The sequence below is a fragment of the Aptenodytes patagonicus genome, chromosome 8 (genome assembly GCF_965638725.1).
Source record: "Aptenodytes patagonicus chromosome 8, bAptPat1.pri.cur, whole genome shotgun sequence".
NCBI classification, from domain to species: domain Eukaryota; kingdom Metazoa; phylum Chordata; class Aves; order Sphenisciformes; family Spheniscidae; genus Aptenodytes; species Aptenodytes patagonicus.
This window is the reverse complement of record NC_134956.1, coordinates 13,422,594-13,437,552: the sequence shown is the minus strand read 5'-3', so window position 1 is coordinate 13,437,552 and position 14,959 is coordinate 13,422,594. Positions and strand designations below refer to the sequence as shown.

Here is a 14,959-nt window from a genome sequence, read left to right as displayed (position 1 = left end):
CTCGGGCCGCGGTCGGCAGGAGGTGCGTCAGCAGCCGCCGGCGGGCAGGGAAGGTGCTTCCGGAGGCGGGAGGTCATAGCGTGGAGCAGCCCGCCGCTGCCCCTTGCTGTGGCGGTGGTAGAGGAGGAGCGGAGGGGGTGGCGGGGTGCCGGCGGGGTCAGTCTGGGCGCGCGCTGCGGGGGAAGGCACCGGACGGCTCCGCCATGTCCTACTGCAGGCAAGAAGGTGCGTCCGGGTGTCCTCCTAATGTCACCCCGCCGGGACAGGCCGGGCGGGCTCCCCCTAAGGCGGCCAGCGGGTGGGGGCGACGCGGGGCGGCTGCCCGCTCACCTCAGCCCCTGAAGGGAAGGCGCAGCCTGAGGGGAGAAGAGGCGCGAAAGCCGTCCGCGGGTCGCGTGTGGCGGCGGGGAGAGGGCTGCCTCGCCTCCCTCCGCCGACTTTTCCCCTCACGGTAGGCGGGAAGCCGCGGCGGGGCGGTTGGCCGTGAGGCGGGCGAGGGCGCGGAGGGCGTCCGCCGCCCTACGGGCCGGCCTGCGCCGTGGGGGCCGCGCCCGGCTGCGGGCTGGCAGGTGCCCACACCCGCCTGGCTGCGGCGGGGCCCCGGGGCGAGGCGGTGCGCGGGACGCGCGTCCCGGCAGCAGGTAGCTGCGGGTGTGGTGAGAAGGTGCCGCCCTGCAGCTGGTTGTTGAAACATCGCCGCGAAACGGCCGGAGCTGAGCGTGTGTGCACCTCGGGGCTCTTATTTTAGCTCGCCAGGCTTTGCTGTGGGGTGGCTGAGGCATGCGGGCACGCTCCCTGTCGCGGCGCGGAATGGTATCGTCCCGTAGGAGTTAAATTTCTATCAGCTTCGCTTAAGTGGCTAGAGGTGGGGGGTTTTTACCTTTCTAAGGAAAACACGATAGATGGACAGGGTGGGTAGAGTGCGAGCTTTATGTTTCTGTATCTGCATAAGGTATTATGTTGTACGGGTTGTGGAATTTGAGGCTTGACCACTTCATATCCTGGGGGATATATTCCTCCCCCCTTTAAGTAATGTGCAGAGACTAAATGTAAAGTGAAAAAAAAAAGCCATTCTGTAGTTCTAAATGCCATTTTGAAATTATAAACTTCGGCACAGTGAATGCCAATTATAAACTGGTAGGTAGTCATAACCTATGGACCTCTTTGCTTATGTTTTTAATTTATTTATTTTAACAGCATCTTGGATCTTTGCAAGGTCTGTAAGTTGTCTTATGGAATCCTACAAAATTACAGTGTCAGGGCTTAGAGTTCATATGTTTCTAGTACCTTATATATAAGAAATGACTGGGCGTTCTACATTGTAAAGTTTGCTGGAGTACAATGCAGAGTTGACAGAAAACTGCCTTTTTAAAAGGGTTTAATTTTATCTGTTTCTCAGACGTGTTTAAATGCATATTAGTTATGCATTTAAGTAAGCAAGTAAAGGGAGTTGCTGAACATCTGCTAGTTGAGGTCACATTAAGGGGCAAGAAGATACTAATTTCTAATATACCGAGTCATTGTAGTGGCCTTTATGAATTTGGAGAATGAAAGGAAGTTCTTGGGGAACTTACCATTTTTTTTCAACTCAATGAATACTCAGTTGTGCGTTCAGAAGAGTTTCAGCTAGCTGTTCTTTTCTGCTTGTGTCTGCCTCAATGTCTTTTATAGTTTTACAGAGTTGTTAGAAAACTCTACTCAGGTTTCCAGCCAAGCCTCCCCCCACCCTGCTACAGAACTGCTTTCTTAAATCAAGAGTGGCACAAGAGCAGGAAGTACGCTGTGTTGTTTTTCTATTCTTGGTAGTGTTCACAGCACCTTTCAATATACTTGGTTCTACACTGTTAAGGTGCTTTTCAGTATTTAATTCAGATAATTCCTGTAAAATATTACACCAGTCTTTAATGGAGAGTACTATTATTAATAAGTATCCTATTGAACACTTTCCTGTAATTTAGTATAGTTCTTCTTTCACTCTTCCTTTTTTTGTCTAACCCTTTCATCTAGGTTAGTCCTAGGTTAGTTTGAGCTTGTTTTGAAACAGCTTTTTAACTTCACAGTTCAATAAACTGTGCTGTGATCTGCAGCCATTACAGTATGTTGCTGTGAAAATTGGAACTTTAGAAGAATAGAATTTCAGCTGTGTATGTGTTCCTCTGAGCCAACAACTGTTCTAATTGAAGGTGATTGATAAGTACAACAGAATTCATTCACTATTAACATTAATGCATCATGTTGAATATCTTACTACCTTGCGGTGTTCAGCAGCTTTGTAAATGATTCCTCCTGTCTTGGCTTTCTCTGAACTTTTGCTTGTTGTCTCCTATATGGTAGGAAAAGACAGAATTATATTTGCAACCAAGGAGGACCACGAGACACCAAGCAGTGCTGAGCTGGTTGCAGATGACCCAGATGACCCTTATGAAGAACAAGGTCAGTAGTAAGTAGAAGAACGGAAGTAAGGAGTGATACATCACATATATCGTATTCTAACAATCTTAAAAAACAAGAACAACAAAAAACAAACCTTGTATGAAGTAGGAGCAAATTATTCATTCATTTTTTGAACACTGAGGGCAGCTGGTTATTCAGTAGATAAAAACCCAAACTCTTAGCGGTTTTAACTTCCAAATTAGGACATCACAGATTATATGCTTTCCTTACAGTGGGGTTTTCTCTACATTTCTAATGATCTTTCAAAGTGGACTGTTCAAATACATCAGTTGATGGCTTATAGTTTTGGTTAGTAGCCAGAGATATCCAGAAAAAACTTTTCCTTCCTTTCTTTTATTAACAAAGTTAGAGCTTAACCAGTGAAAATTATAGTTGTTTTTTAACTGTTTTAAATGACGAAGTGCAATTTTCAGAGAAGCTGAAGTGAGTTACATACCGCTGTCATTGATGTGAGCTGCTCACCTGCCTGTGTACAGCTGAAATTGCCTAATTTGGTGATCTCTGAATATGCGATTTAATATAAATTGTATCTGACTAATCCTGTACCATACTAGTAGCAATATAATCAATAACTAGTAGTAATATCTTTCAATGGCATGACAGGTAAGTTCAAATTACTCAGTTTTCAACTGTAACCATCTTGCCTTGAAAAGATGTAAGTTAAAGTTTTCAGTGAAGATTACAGTTCTTATATGAAGTAGATCTAACCTGCAAATGGAGATTTAAGAGAGCAGAATATTTCTGAGATCAAGACTTGTAATAATCTGATTGCACAGAGCATATTTTAGGTCGTTTCTAATGGGTAAATGAAACAATCTTCCTATCATAATGATTAAATAAATTTTGCCCTAAGTTAATAAATTGTCATGAACATCTGTGAATTTGGGTTAAATTTTTTTCTAATTGCCTTTATGCTTTACGGGTCTTTTAGCCTCTTCACTTTGTGTGAAGTGATCTTATTGCTTTCAGCTCAGCTGAGATAGAAGTAAATGCTTCACCCTTTTTGAAATTTTGTTAGTAAAAGTTATGCAAGTGGCTCTGTGACCTTTAGAGGGCAGTATTTAAGCACAGTTTAGCAGCTGGAGCACACAGGGTTGCTTTGTTAGCTGATATGATATGTAGTTTAATTTGAACCGTATCTTCCTGTATCGTTAAAATAACTTTTTTCATACATAGATTTGTGTTGAAATGACTTTGCATTTAGCTGCCTATCTTGGCTTCATTATAACTGTATGTAGTTGGTAGATCTATCTAAAAGTTTTGCTCGTCAGCAGTGATGAGTCCGTTCAGTTTTATAATGACCCAAATGAGAATAATGAGAGAATTTCAATTTCAGAAAGGTGTTTAAAAACTCCAGTTTAGTATCTGTCGGGAATTGTTCTACCTCATATTTTCAGGTAGGTTGTTTTGCTGGCTAAGATCCAATACCCAAACTGCCTATTTGGTGGAAACAATCTATGCTTTGGGATTTGTCATCATCTTCACCATGGGAATGGTGCTTCAGCCCCTACAGATTTCAAATAGAGACCCCTACAGGCAATAAAATCTATGTGGCACTTATATCTGTTACTGTCTTGGCCAGGATGGATGGTGGAACCTATAAATGATTCATGTAAAGTAGTTCATCCTTAGGTGGAAAACAGCATCTGAGGAGAGCTCATTTTTAAGAGTATTTGCTCCTGTCAGTATGCTATGTGGAAGTGAAATAAAGAGTATTTAACTCCTGTCTCAGGCAAATTTAAAATCCATTATTGGTCTGTTAAGTGAAGAGTTAACAGCCTCTAATGATCAGATGGTGGAATTAAGTTCCCCATTCCTTTTCTGTGGCTTGTGGCTTTCTCTTTCCTCTGAAAAACTGGAGACTGCTTGCAAAATAAAGCAAAGAAAGATACTTTTTCCTAGATATCACATCTGGAGAACATACAAACCCTTGGAGATTTTATCATTCACTGAACTGTGAAGTTACCTTGCATGGTGTACAGCTAAACAAAGTGGCTTGCTGTTCAGCTAAGTAAATTCATGTATGCAGTCTGTATTGATGTTACATGTGGTTGTTTAAAGTTCACCTGTCTTCCCCTTATAATCATTCATGGTCTTTGGTGATAATTAAATATTCTAGCAACAGCATGTGGATGCATATTGGTCCTATAACTAAGCATCTATTTTTGACACCGTCTTTTAAGAGGAAAGGGAAGGGTCCCCATCCTGGATCTAGCATAATAGAGAGACATATTACAAAGGCTTGGAATGTGAAAATAGAATACAATTCTGTTGGTACCTCTAAAGAGGGGATACGATTCCTTCTGTCTCACGCCCTGCCCCAAATTATTCTTTTTCTGGTTGTACATATACCACAGGTATATAGTCTCGTACCATATATTTGGGTAATAAACTAGCCAAAATTAAAAGACCCACTTCCTCCTTGTTTAAATGCCATATTCATTGATTCCTCTTATGTGTATTTTGCTGGATATGGAAAGGCCATGGTGAGGAGGAGAGGTGGGTTTTTTCCCCAGCAATCCTGTATTTACAGCATGTTAGATCACTTGCTTCCTAAACTATAGAGCAGAGAAGAAAACAGAGAAAGCCAGAAGCTAGTTATGTCGGGGACACCTTACAGTGGAAATGTGTGTCTGTGATTCAAAATGAGAAACTTTGTAAACTCTGTTTAAATACTGTTAATAAGTTTGGGTTGGTTGGGGGTTTTTTGTTTTCTTTTTTTTTTTTTCCTTAGCATGTGGTCAACTGCCATGTTTTAAGGGTTCTCTGAAAACTTGTCACTTGAACAATCTTGGGCTACAATGCATCAGATCAAAACAGAAACAATTGACATATCACAGAATGTAGCTGCATCTAATGGGAGTGAAATTTGTGGGCAGGAAAGACATATGGGCAAAATGTTTTGGAATATGTTGAAGTGCAGAAGCTCTGGCTCATGTGGTTTTTATTTAAAAGAAAATCGGAGAGGGCTTTGCTGTACATAAAGTAACATGCAGGCTTTTCTAATTTAGCTTCTACTTTGAATAGAAGACTTGGTTTCCAGTGTTCAACTTCTGTGGCATAATTAACTATAATGATTCTTCATGTTTTCTGCTGCACTATACACAGAACAATCATATCTGGGAAAGAATAGATTTATTACATAGATACACCATAATCTGTATTGTTTTCTAATAGAGCTGAAACTTTTATTTGAGGTTTTGGTTTTTTGTATGGGCCCTTTTCATACTTAAGATAAACATGTAGTTTGGTATTTTTGGATAGTTCTTATTTTGCTTCAGGCATTAACAGACATTAGTCTTGGAGCAGTCTAGTTTAGTCAGTAGAATACTCAGGAAAACTTGTGCTCTGTTTCCCTTGGGAGAAAATAAAGTTGTATATTCTTTATTTCTATCAGTTATGAGACTTATTTATTTTGTTCTATCAGTTATGGGATTTTCGATAGGCAAAATGTTAATGGCTCAGTTTAAGCCAAAAACATGGAAAGAAATGAAGCTATGTGAAATTGGAAGATAGACAAACCAGGGTAGGTTCAAGTTAGCATTTCATATTGCAGTGTATCTCAAAGTTCACTGTATGTGCCTTTTAACAGCTGTGGCTGATGGAAACAAATTAAGAATTCATTTGCAGCAGTTTTGAAATAGTATTCTCACTGTAAAGCTTGTTTCTGATCTTATGTGTTGCAGATGGAAGAATTTAAATGTGAAAGACATCTAGTTTTCATTGAGATCTTTGCTCCCATCAGTTAGAATAATTTCTTGTTTTATTAGGCTTATATGAAATATAAATGAATATGTATGAAACACTGGTGAGTTTTATGCATTACAGTAATTTTTATTAGCATTACAGCTGTGATAGGAGAGTTGGCTAAAAGTGCTTATGGAATTGCACCTCAAACACAGGTGGTTGCTGTCCTTTCCCTTCTCTGTTTTTCCAGACTTGTTGCTGTCATCTTATTTTAGAGACAGTTTTGAAATGGTTTCCACAGAGGACTGATGAAGCAAAACCCCTAGTTCTTTTAAGAAAGAACTTGATGAATGATTAGATGAACAGGACTGTTTTTATGACTGATGATGTCCCTTTCAATCCTGCTTCCTATGTGTCTGTCATCTTACATTGTGAATCATTGGCAGATAAACTTGTTATTGGAATGTTTGTCACATAACAGGGAAGAAGCTTTTCTCAGAACAACAGTGGGACTTCATTACAGCAAGTACAAAGACAAGTGTTGACATAAATGCAGATGGGCCTGCCTTCATCCATGATATTAACAGCTCCCATGAGCTAAGAGAGATTATGCTGTGTGATGTCAGCAGTTAATTGCTAATGTAAGCCTTGATCTGCTATGATGTAAACAGGGTTGTTTTTTCTTCCCCAATTGCAGGCTCAAGTATATTATGACCTGCTGGATCAGTGAGGTTTAGGCTGCATTTGAAAGAAGTTTTAATTCAATTTTAATTAAAAATAGTAGTCCCGTTGATTGCAGACTTGTGATTCAGGGAGGGTGATGGATGAAATGTTTCCATTTTAATTGTGTTCTAAGCTAGCTGATACACTTACTCATTGAAGTGTGCATTCTGCTGTAATTATCAGTGAGGAAATGCTTGCCTTATTCATCTGTATTTTTGTTTTGTTTTTTTAAAGCATGGTTTCTGTGCATATAACATCCGAAACTGATGCTATTTCAGTGATCGTAGAATCATTTAGGTAGGAAAAGACCTTTAAGATCATCGAGTCAAATAGGTGCAAATCAATGCTCATACGATATATAAGAATGTATTATTTATGGGATAACTCTTACATTGTTGTTAAAATTTGCATGCTTACAAGGCAGTTCTGGTTCTAAAAGGAACAATTTATTTTAAGAGAATTATTTTACAAGTAATTTTATTGCTGTAGTGTCTTCAGGAACATTTCAAAACTATGTATTTTTTCTTTTTGAAGTATTAGAAAAATGACTGTTTAAAATGACTGGTTGATATTAGTGAGAAGGAATATAGGACTTCAAAATCTAGTTTACAAAGCAAGCTGTATTTCTTCTAGACTGTATGATCAACATCTTTCTGCTTTGTCATCCTTGGCAATAAGGAATCTGGCACCAGCCATCCATTTCCTTGTCTCAGAAGTTCTGCTTTTCCTCCAGGCAGCTAGAGATGCCGTGAGGCACTGTACTAGGTGTATCTTCTCAGTATAGTGATTATTACAGATCTTTTACAAAACTATCTTGCCGAATAAAGCATGATCTATGAAAAATGACAGTATTACTGTAGTTGACTAAATCGTGCTAAGGAGACTGATCAACACTGAGATTTGACTGACTCAGTGTAATTTTCTGCTGAACTGCATTGACTGAGTTAGAGCCCATCAATGATGAATTGCAAATCAGAATAAAATTTTCCTTTCATTCCTTTTAATATAGCAATAAATATGATGGAGCTGCTTTTGCTGACTTGTACATAAGATTCATGATACTGTGGCCTAGTGTCCAAGGAGTTGCTAGTGGGAGTGAAACGTATATCTGGAACTTCATGATCCCACAGGACAAAGACAATATGTAGGCTTATTGAATTCTGTGGGAGTATTTTGGGTAACGTCAAGTTGCATCAGGCCGTAAATATAACTTCATGTTTGGATCGGAATTAATACAACTTTATTCTCTGACAATGATATTTTCATACCTGCTTCCAAAGGGAAAGTACTTAAACTTCAGGTTTATGCACATGCTGTTAGCTTCTGCAGAAACTCAACCTGGAGATGAAGTTAGGGAAGTTTACTAGAGAGGAGGAGAGCAAACTGTTAAAGTGGAGAAGAAACCAGCTTGGATCACAGCACAGTATTTCTCTTGTTCTTAGTAGATGAAAATAACTACATGTATGTTCATGCAAAGTAGAGAAAGGGAATGGAGATGTATTGCTTTAGAGCAATATATTAGAGACTCTAGAAGCCCACACAACCAAGTCCATTACATTACATTTCTATACCTGACTGTTTAAAAGGTTTTCTAAAACTTAGAGGAAATGAGTTCTCTGGCTTGCTGCTTGAACTTCATTGTGCAAATCAGTTGATGTCTCAAAGAATATATGCCCATTTAAATCTTCACCTTGCTATTCCATCACTAAAGTATTTCTGTGATGACTTTAACTGTTCCAGAGCAAAAACTTACAGCTGTTCCAGTTTAGAGTCTAAAATGAGACCTAACTCGCTTTCAGTTGTGATCTAAAGTGCAGTTTGGTTTCTGGGAACCAGACAGGCTGGCATGCTCTCACTATTCCTTGTGTTCCATGCCATGTGACTTAATCTGTGTCTTGCAAATAAACTGATTTTCATTTTTGTAATTCTGGTTTTTCAGTTCAAATTTAAAGGGGGAAAGTTCAAGGTTAGTATTCCAGAGTTCATTTAAAACAAGAAGAAAAATTCATCCTTCCAACCTGATTTAAAAGAATTCTAGTCTTAATACTGGGATTAAATTCTTATGACTTGTATGACATGATTTTTAATGTTTGCTTGTTCCCCTGACAGAGCCTGGCAAGTGGATTGACTTGACTTTGATCTGTTTTGCAGTTTCCTCAGATTATTCTCAGTGGTGTGTAGTCCAGGGAGAAAGACTTAATTCAGGCATGGATATAAACTCATCTTGTGCCCAGTAAAGGATCATACAAATCAGAGATAGAAACAGACTGGCCAGGAAGTGAAAGGTGTTTAGCACCCTTGAAGCTACAGAACTAATATGGCATTGTTAGTACTTCAACTTACACCTGCAACTTAGCAGCTTTCACTGAGTGAAATCAATTTTTGGAAAGTGCATGTAACTTTTCTTCTCTCTTGTTTGTTCAGGATTGATATTGCCCAATGGAGATATCAATTGGAATTGCCCATGTCTGGGTGGAATGGCTAGTGGTCCCTGTGGGGAACAGTTCAAGTCAGCCTTTTCTTGTTTCCACTATAGCACAGAAGAAATAAAGGGATCAGACTGTGTGGACCAATTCCGTGCCATGCAGGAATGCATGCAAAAATACCCAGATCTTTACCCTCAAGAGGATGAAAATGAAGAAAAAGAGAAGACAAGCAAAGATTTGGAAGCTACTCCTATGGAGGCTTCTGCTGCCAAAGAGGAGACGGGATCTAGCTAATGAAGATGCAAGGAGGCTGTTGTCTCCATTTCTCATTTTCAGAGACATGGACTTTTGCGGTATGTCTGTCTTCTGAGTCCTCAAGAAATGTTTCACCGTTGTTCTGTACACTGTGTCATAGTAAATAATTTATTGCCGAAGGAGAAATCTCAGTGCTACAGCCTTGCAAATAAATACTGCAAAAAGAATGAGTACGTGTATGTATTGTGTAACCTGCTATCAGACACAGTTAATACTTTAACAGCTGTTTCTTACCCTCAAGTTCTCCTTGAGTTTTGACTTGAATAATGTAATTAAATATATATAGCTTTTAACTAAAATTCCACTAGCACACCAGGTCTGTCTTCATTTCAGCATGTTCTGATCAATAGCTGCTCTTTTTTAATGTATTCTGTTCTATTAATAGAAATTGCATTAAATGATTGTTTTTCCTTAAAGATTTTTTTTTGCCAGAATGATACAGGACACTGAAAATGGCCTAAATCTAGAATCTGTAAAATAATTTTAAATGGTCTTATTGTTATGGTTACATTTTACTACCAGCATCAGGTAAGGACTGCCAGAAAAATGTTGACATGTGTATCTCCTTTGATTTAATTTACTTATTGTGATGGCTTTTGCATTTTTAAAACCAGTGTGTTGTACAACCGTTGATAAAGATGAATGGGAAGAATGTTGGTCTCTGGCTTTATTTTTGCTCTGAAACCACATTTTTTGTGTTCCTTTAGTTAGCACCTGCTCCTTTAGTGTATAGACAGGCTCTTGAAAATACTTTGAGAATACAATGAAAATGTTACCTGGTGAATGATATCAAAACAGATACTGTGACTTAAGTGCATATTAAAAAACAAATACTTTTTACCTTCATTGAAAGCTCCTGTTTCTGTGTGGTGTGGTTTTTTGTTAACACTGCTTGGATTTGAGATACTCTTCTGCGTTGTAAGCGGACTTCTTGAATCAGTTTGTGGTTTGTGAAGATTGCTCCAGCTTGTCAGATTTTTATTCTTGTCCCATTCTTTTATCCTCAGCCCCAAGCAGCAAGGCATAAAAAATGTAAAGCATTTTCAGTAGCTATAGTAGACTGTAGATCATGAACCAGCACTACAGAGGACCTGAACAGCTATTAAAATATTTAGAAGTTACTTTAGAGGTGCAAATAATTTAATAGTAATTCACTATAGTTTAATACCTGTGGATAAGGAAATGCTACATTGTTTTTCTTTCGTAACAAAATGTAGGCTGTGAGAATTGTATTACAAAACAAATTTTACCTGTGGCTTCAGTAACTGTTTATTACAGGGTTGTTTGGGTTTTTTTCTCTCCTTATGTGTTGGTTAACTTAACCAAAGCATAAAAAGTTGTAGTGGCAATAATGCAGCCCAGTAAGTCTAGTAATGTTTAAACACTTGCCTGTCTCTCTGGGCAGCAGTCTTGAGTGCTCAGCAACATTGCTTCCATATAATGTTTTGGTATCTTGTTGTTTGCATAAGTTATTTCAGTGTTAGTGATGATGCTTCTGAATGTTTGAGGGGAATTTCTGTTAAATTTTACAGTGTGTTTGAGCTGTTTATATTTCAGTACAGCTGTTGATTCCTCAAAAAAACCTGTAGGCAATTAAGTGGCTGACAGCTACTCAGTTCTGAGGGCATAGATAGCAGGTACTCTCAGCATCTCTGCTTTTAAAAGAAACAAAGTGTGACAGAGCTTCTCAGTGTGACTTTTTCAGGTGTAGGCAGACAAATGCCAAGTTAACCTGAGTAAATGGGCACAAAAGCAGTAGTGATAAACCTTGGCACTTAGGCAATTGGACCATGAAAATGAAATCTTAGGCAATCAGATAAACACTGGGCACCAAATAAAAAAAAAAAATCACATGCATCCAAGCTTTTGGTTGTTCAAATGGAAATCCAATGCGTTATTTGTGAAGAAGCAAGAGCCGTTTGTGAAGGGGTGCTCTGTTCGAAGAATGGTTTGCCTCCTATTTTTTTTCTGCTGTGCTTTTCTTTCCCACGTTGCCTCAATGCTCTACAGGTTTTGGATTTATCCTCTGTAACAGTATTTATAGCATCTGTGTACAAAACATAAAATGCAAGAATCCTGGTCCTACAGTAGCTAGGGACCTGAACCTAATACTGACAGGGGGAACTTGCAGCATATAATTAATGTATTTGAAGGTGTGCTTAGGATGGAGTTGCGTCTTTCTGACTCTGCTGTGGCTTGGTAACCTGTTGTGCTAGATCCAGTACAAATACGGAATATGTATAAGGGCCTTACATCAGAAATTGTGAAAAACACTATGTAATGTTTGAGGTATTTTGAGAAAGGAAGTCATAGCTCTAATCCTAAAGAGGTCTTTGTGGAAATTATCACTTTCTTTTCCTCCTATCCTTGTCAAACTAGAAACTAGCATAACTGTCATCACTTCACTGCATTTGCGTTCTGGATAATCCCTTAAAAGTGGAAGTGATGTAACTTGGACTAAAAAAAAAAAATCAAGTCTCTCTCATTCTCCTCACCTATTCTTTTTTTTTTCCTTACTTCTGCTCCTGCTGTGAGTGCCAGCCTGTTCTATTTTTTGACTGAATTTTTTTTTTTACCATTAAAAACTAAAATAGTAATAAAGATTTGCTTGACAAGGAATTAGTGCTATAGGTTGAGACACAGAGTTCAGTCCCTCCTGTTTTCTGGTTCAGTTCTTAGAGTACATTTCCTGCCATGGATTTTGTATTTGGCTGCATTAAGAGAAGTAAAATGCAGTTAGACTTCCTTCTGGATTTTAAGTTTGTGACAACCATGTGGTATAGCTTGCACTTCAGTGAAAGATTAGGAATTAGAAGGTAGATCAACAGTAAAAGCATATTGCCACTTCGTTAGACCTGTGAAAGTAAAGAAAGAGAAGCTATTCAGTGTGGACTCTGCAGCTGATTTTGATGATGCAATTTTAGGGTCAAGTTGTCTGTCTTGACCATTATATATCCCTTCAAAGTATTACAGAATTTACATGGAGATTTCTTTTCCATCTCTAGTAGTAGACTTGTTTTTAATGCTAGATGAACTGGGGGGGGGGGGGGGGGGGCGGGCAGGGTGGAAGTATCTGGAATTTCTTTTTTTGCTATGTAAACTAATGCAGTTGTCTATGTATAGATAATTTAACTCCTTGTTTCTATTATGTTTCCCAGCATTGCTTTGTTTACATGATTTTCCTCTTATAGTTGCATGCTCCCATTTTAAGTCTAAAATCAATCAGTGGTTACTTTAGTATGTAATAAAGATGGTAAATTGATCCCTGGCAACATGTGGCAAGCTTGTGAAATAAGCAGATGATAAGAAGTTACATTTTTTATTGTCTGGATACAAAACTTAGAGCTGCATATTGCTGTCTTGTTGTAATGTGTTTCTTATTTTCTGCATAAATAATGTCTTGGTTCTCTGTCTGCCATCAGTGAGCTACTGATTCTTTGGGGGGCAGGGAGCAGTAGATTCAAATGTTTTTGAGAAATTGCTTGCATGGAGTCATTTTGTAATGATTTTATGCATGGTGTATCATGTGCTTTTGTATGTCAAGTCAAAAGTAGTCATTGGTGGGGAGAAGGAAAGCTTTCATTATGAAATAATTGCTCTTTGTTTAATTCCATGCCTTTTAGTTTATCTCTGTCCTATAAAAACTGACATGTTAGAGTTTAGTTAAAAGGAACTGTTAATAAGGCATGAAGCACTTCTAGATGTAATAGAATATGTTTTTAATACAAATTACTTAGCCTGAACAGTTACATGCAGATATAATCCCAGTTGGATTTTATCCATTTAGTTTTTAGAATGAAAAGAGGTGGTTTTAATTGTATTAATCCTACAGACTTTTATCATTGCTCTGAAAATACTGCCTTGTACAACATTACTATGTAATACTTCAGTTTTTGAGTTTTAATCATTCTTCTTTGGTTTTGCACACCCTTGTAATTCTGGAGTTAATGCAGTGGTGAAACAAGCCATAGTTTTGAAGGCTGGGTAGGACTGTTATCAACTGGCTGGAACCCCTGCATGATGCAGGCCACAAATTCATATATAACTTGTAGTAACTTGCTTGTTAGGATGGGGTTGTTCCTGCAATCAACTTAAATTTGAATCGGTGGAGCATGTGTCACATCTCCTGATGAGCATAACGATTGCCTATAAAACTTGTCTCTTATAGGTGAATGTTTTAAGATAAAATATATTCTAAAATATAGTTAACTACTGAAAAGTGGTTAAAATTAGATAAAATTGCATTTTCAGGATGTGTTTAAAAGTTACTCATTAATTTTTTCTGCTTTTCTCTGCAGTACAGCTTACCTGCATTTCAAAGGCCTAACTTTAACTTGTGTTTAGTAACTTTCCTAGAGAGATGACCTTGCTTCAGGTGCAAAAATGACTTTTTTTTTTTTCTTCCTTCCCTGCAACAGGGTGTCTAGAGGGAGATGTTTATCTTGCAGTTTATTCTAAGGATTGTTATATCTGGGGATCTGGCAGGGCTGTGTTGGAAACAAGATCTGTATCATATGCAGTTCTTATTGAGAATGTCCTTGTTAAACCTTACAGCGATGTCTCCTGTTCATCTAAGGCACTTATCTGATCACATGTCAATGAATCTCTTTGAGGAAAGTTGTTACTTAAATAGGTAGAACCTACTTTCTTATTCCTAGGGAAGAAAAAAAGGATATTATATGCTTCTTAGACTCTTGTTTTACTTCTCATTAAAATTCTAGCAGTGTTAGTGTGAAACAGCGTAGTGAAGCTACCAGCAGTTTGTCATTTACTCTTAATCAGCTCTATTCATTGGACATGACTTCATTTTGTTGAACAGCACCAGCCTGTCTGCAGTTGTTTTTCAACTGCTTTTAACCCCTCTAGAGCTGATGTTTTGTTAGTGATACTGAGAACTTGAGAAGACCCACCCAATAGAGGAAGAGTGGAGAAGGTGCAGCAACAATTACACCACCAATGTTATAATTCTTTCCCACTAATGCAGGATAGTACCTAATGTGGTTCATGGATCAGTGTGAAGTTATTTAAAATGTCAAACTGGGTAATTTGGTGGTGAATTCATAGCTAGAGCATGAGGTTCTCAAGGCCTGAAACAGTAAGATGTTAGGCTTTTTTTTTTAGTGTTCTTCACTGTAGGCTAGTTCTGACTGCATAGGGTAATATGACTAGAATTCTAGTTCAAGACTTACGGATCTGTAGCTGAGCATGGAAGAAGCAGCAGCTTATCTTTCTCTCCAATATTGATGTATCTTGATACTATGAAGGCCAAGAAATAGGTCAAAGACTGCTAAAATACTGAAATATTAGTAAATGTAATACATAACTGTTTCTACTAAAGACACCCTGAGCAGTTC

The 14,959-nt window shown here is 38.4% G+C and overlaps 1 protein-coding gene across 1 annotated transcript; it reads left to right on the top strand.

The window, feature by feature from the left end:
• The first annotated feature begins 97 nt into the window (after positions 1-97).
• Positions 98-10,451, top strand: CHCHD4 (coiled-coil-helix-coiled-coil-helix domain containing 4). Its single transcript, XM_076346418.1, has 3 exons — positions 98-225; positions 2,335-2,433; positions 9,289-10,451. Exons 1-3 carry the CDS (start codon positions 204-206, stop codon positions 9,582-9,584), a joined length of 417 nt encoding a protein of 138 aa, XP_076202533.1. The 5' UTR covers positions 98-203; the 3' UTR covers positions 9,585-10,451.
• Positions 10,452-14,959: the final 4,508 nt, after the last annotated feature.

What these genes read in the sequence shown, in the direction of transcription:
- CHCHD4 (XM_076346418.1), top strand. Translation starts at nt 204, where the DNA reads ATGTCCTACTGCAGGCAAGAAG. An exon ending in GTCCTACTGCAGGCAAGAAG is followed by an intron (nt 226 to 2,334) that starts GTGCGTCCGGGT and finishes CCTATATGGTAG; the next exon opens with GAAAAGACAGAATTATATTT. An exon ending in TGACCCTTATGAAGAACAAG is followed by an intron (nt 2,434 to 9,288) that starts GTCAGTAGTAAG and finishes TTGTTTGTTCAG; the next exon opens with GATTGATATTGCCCAATGGA.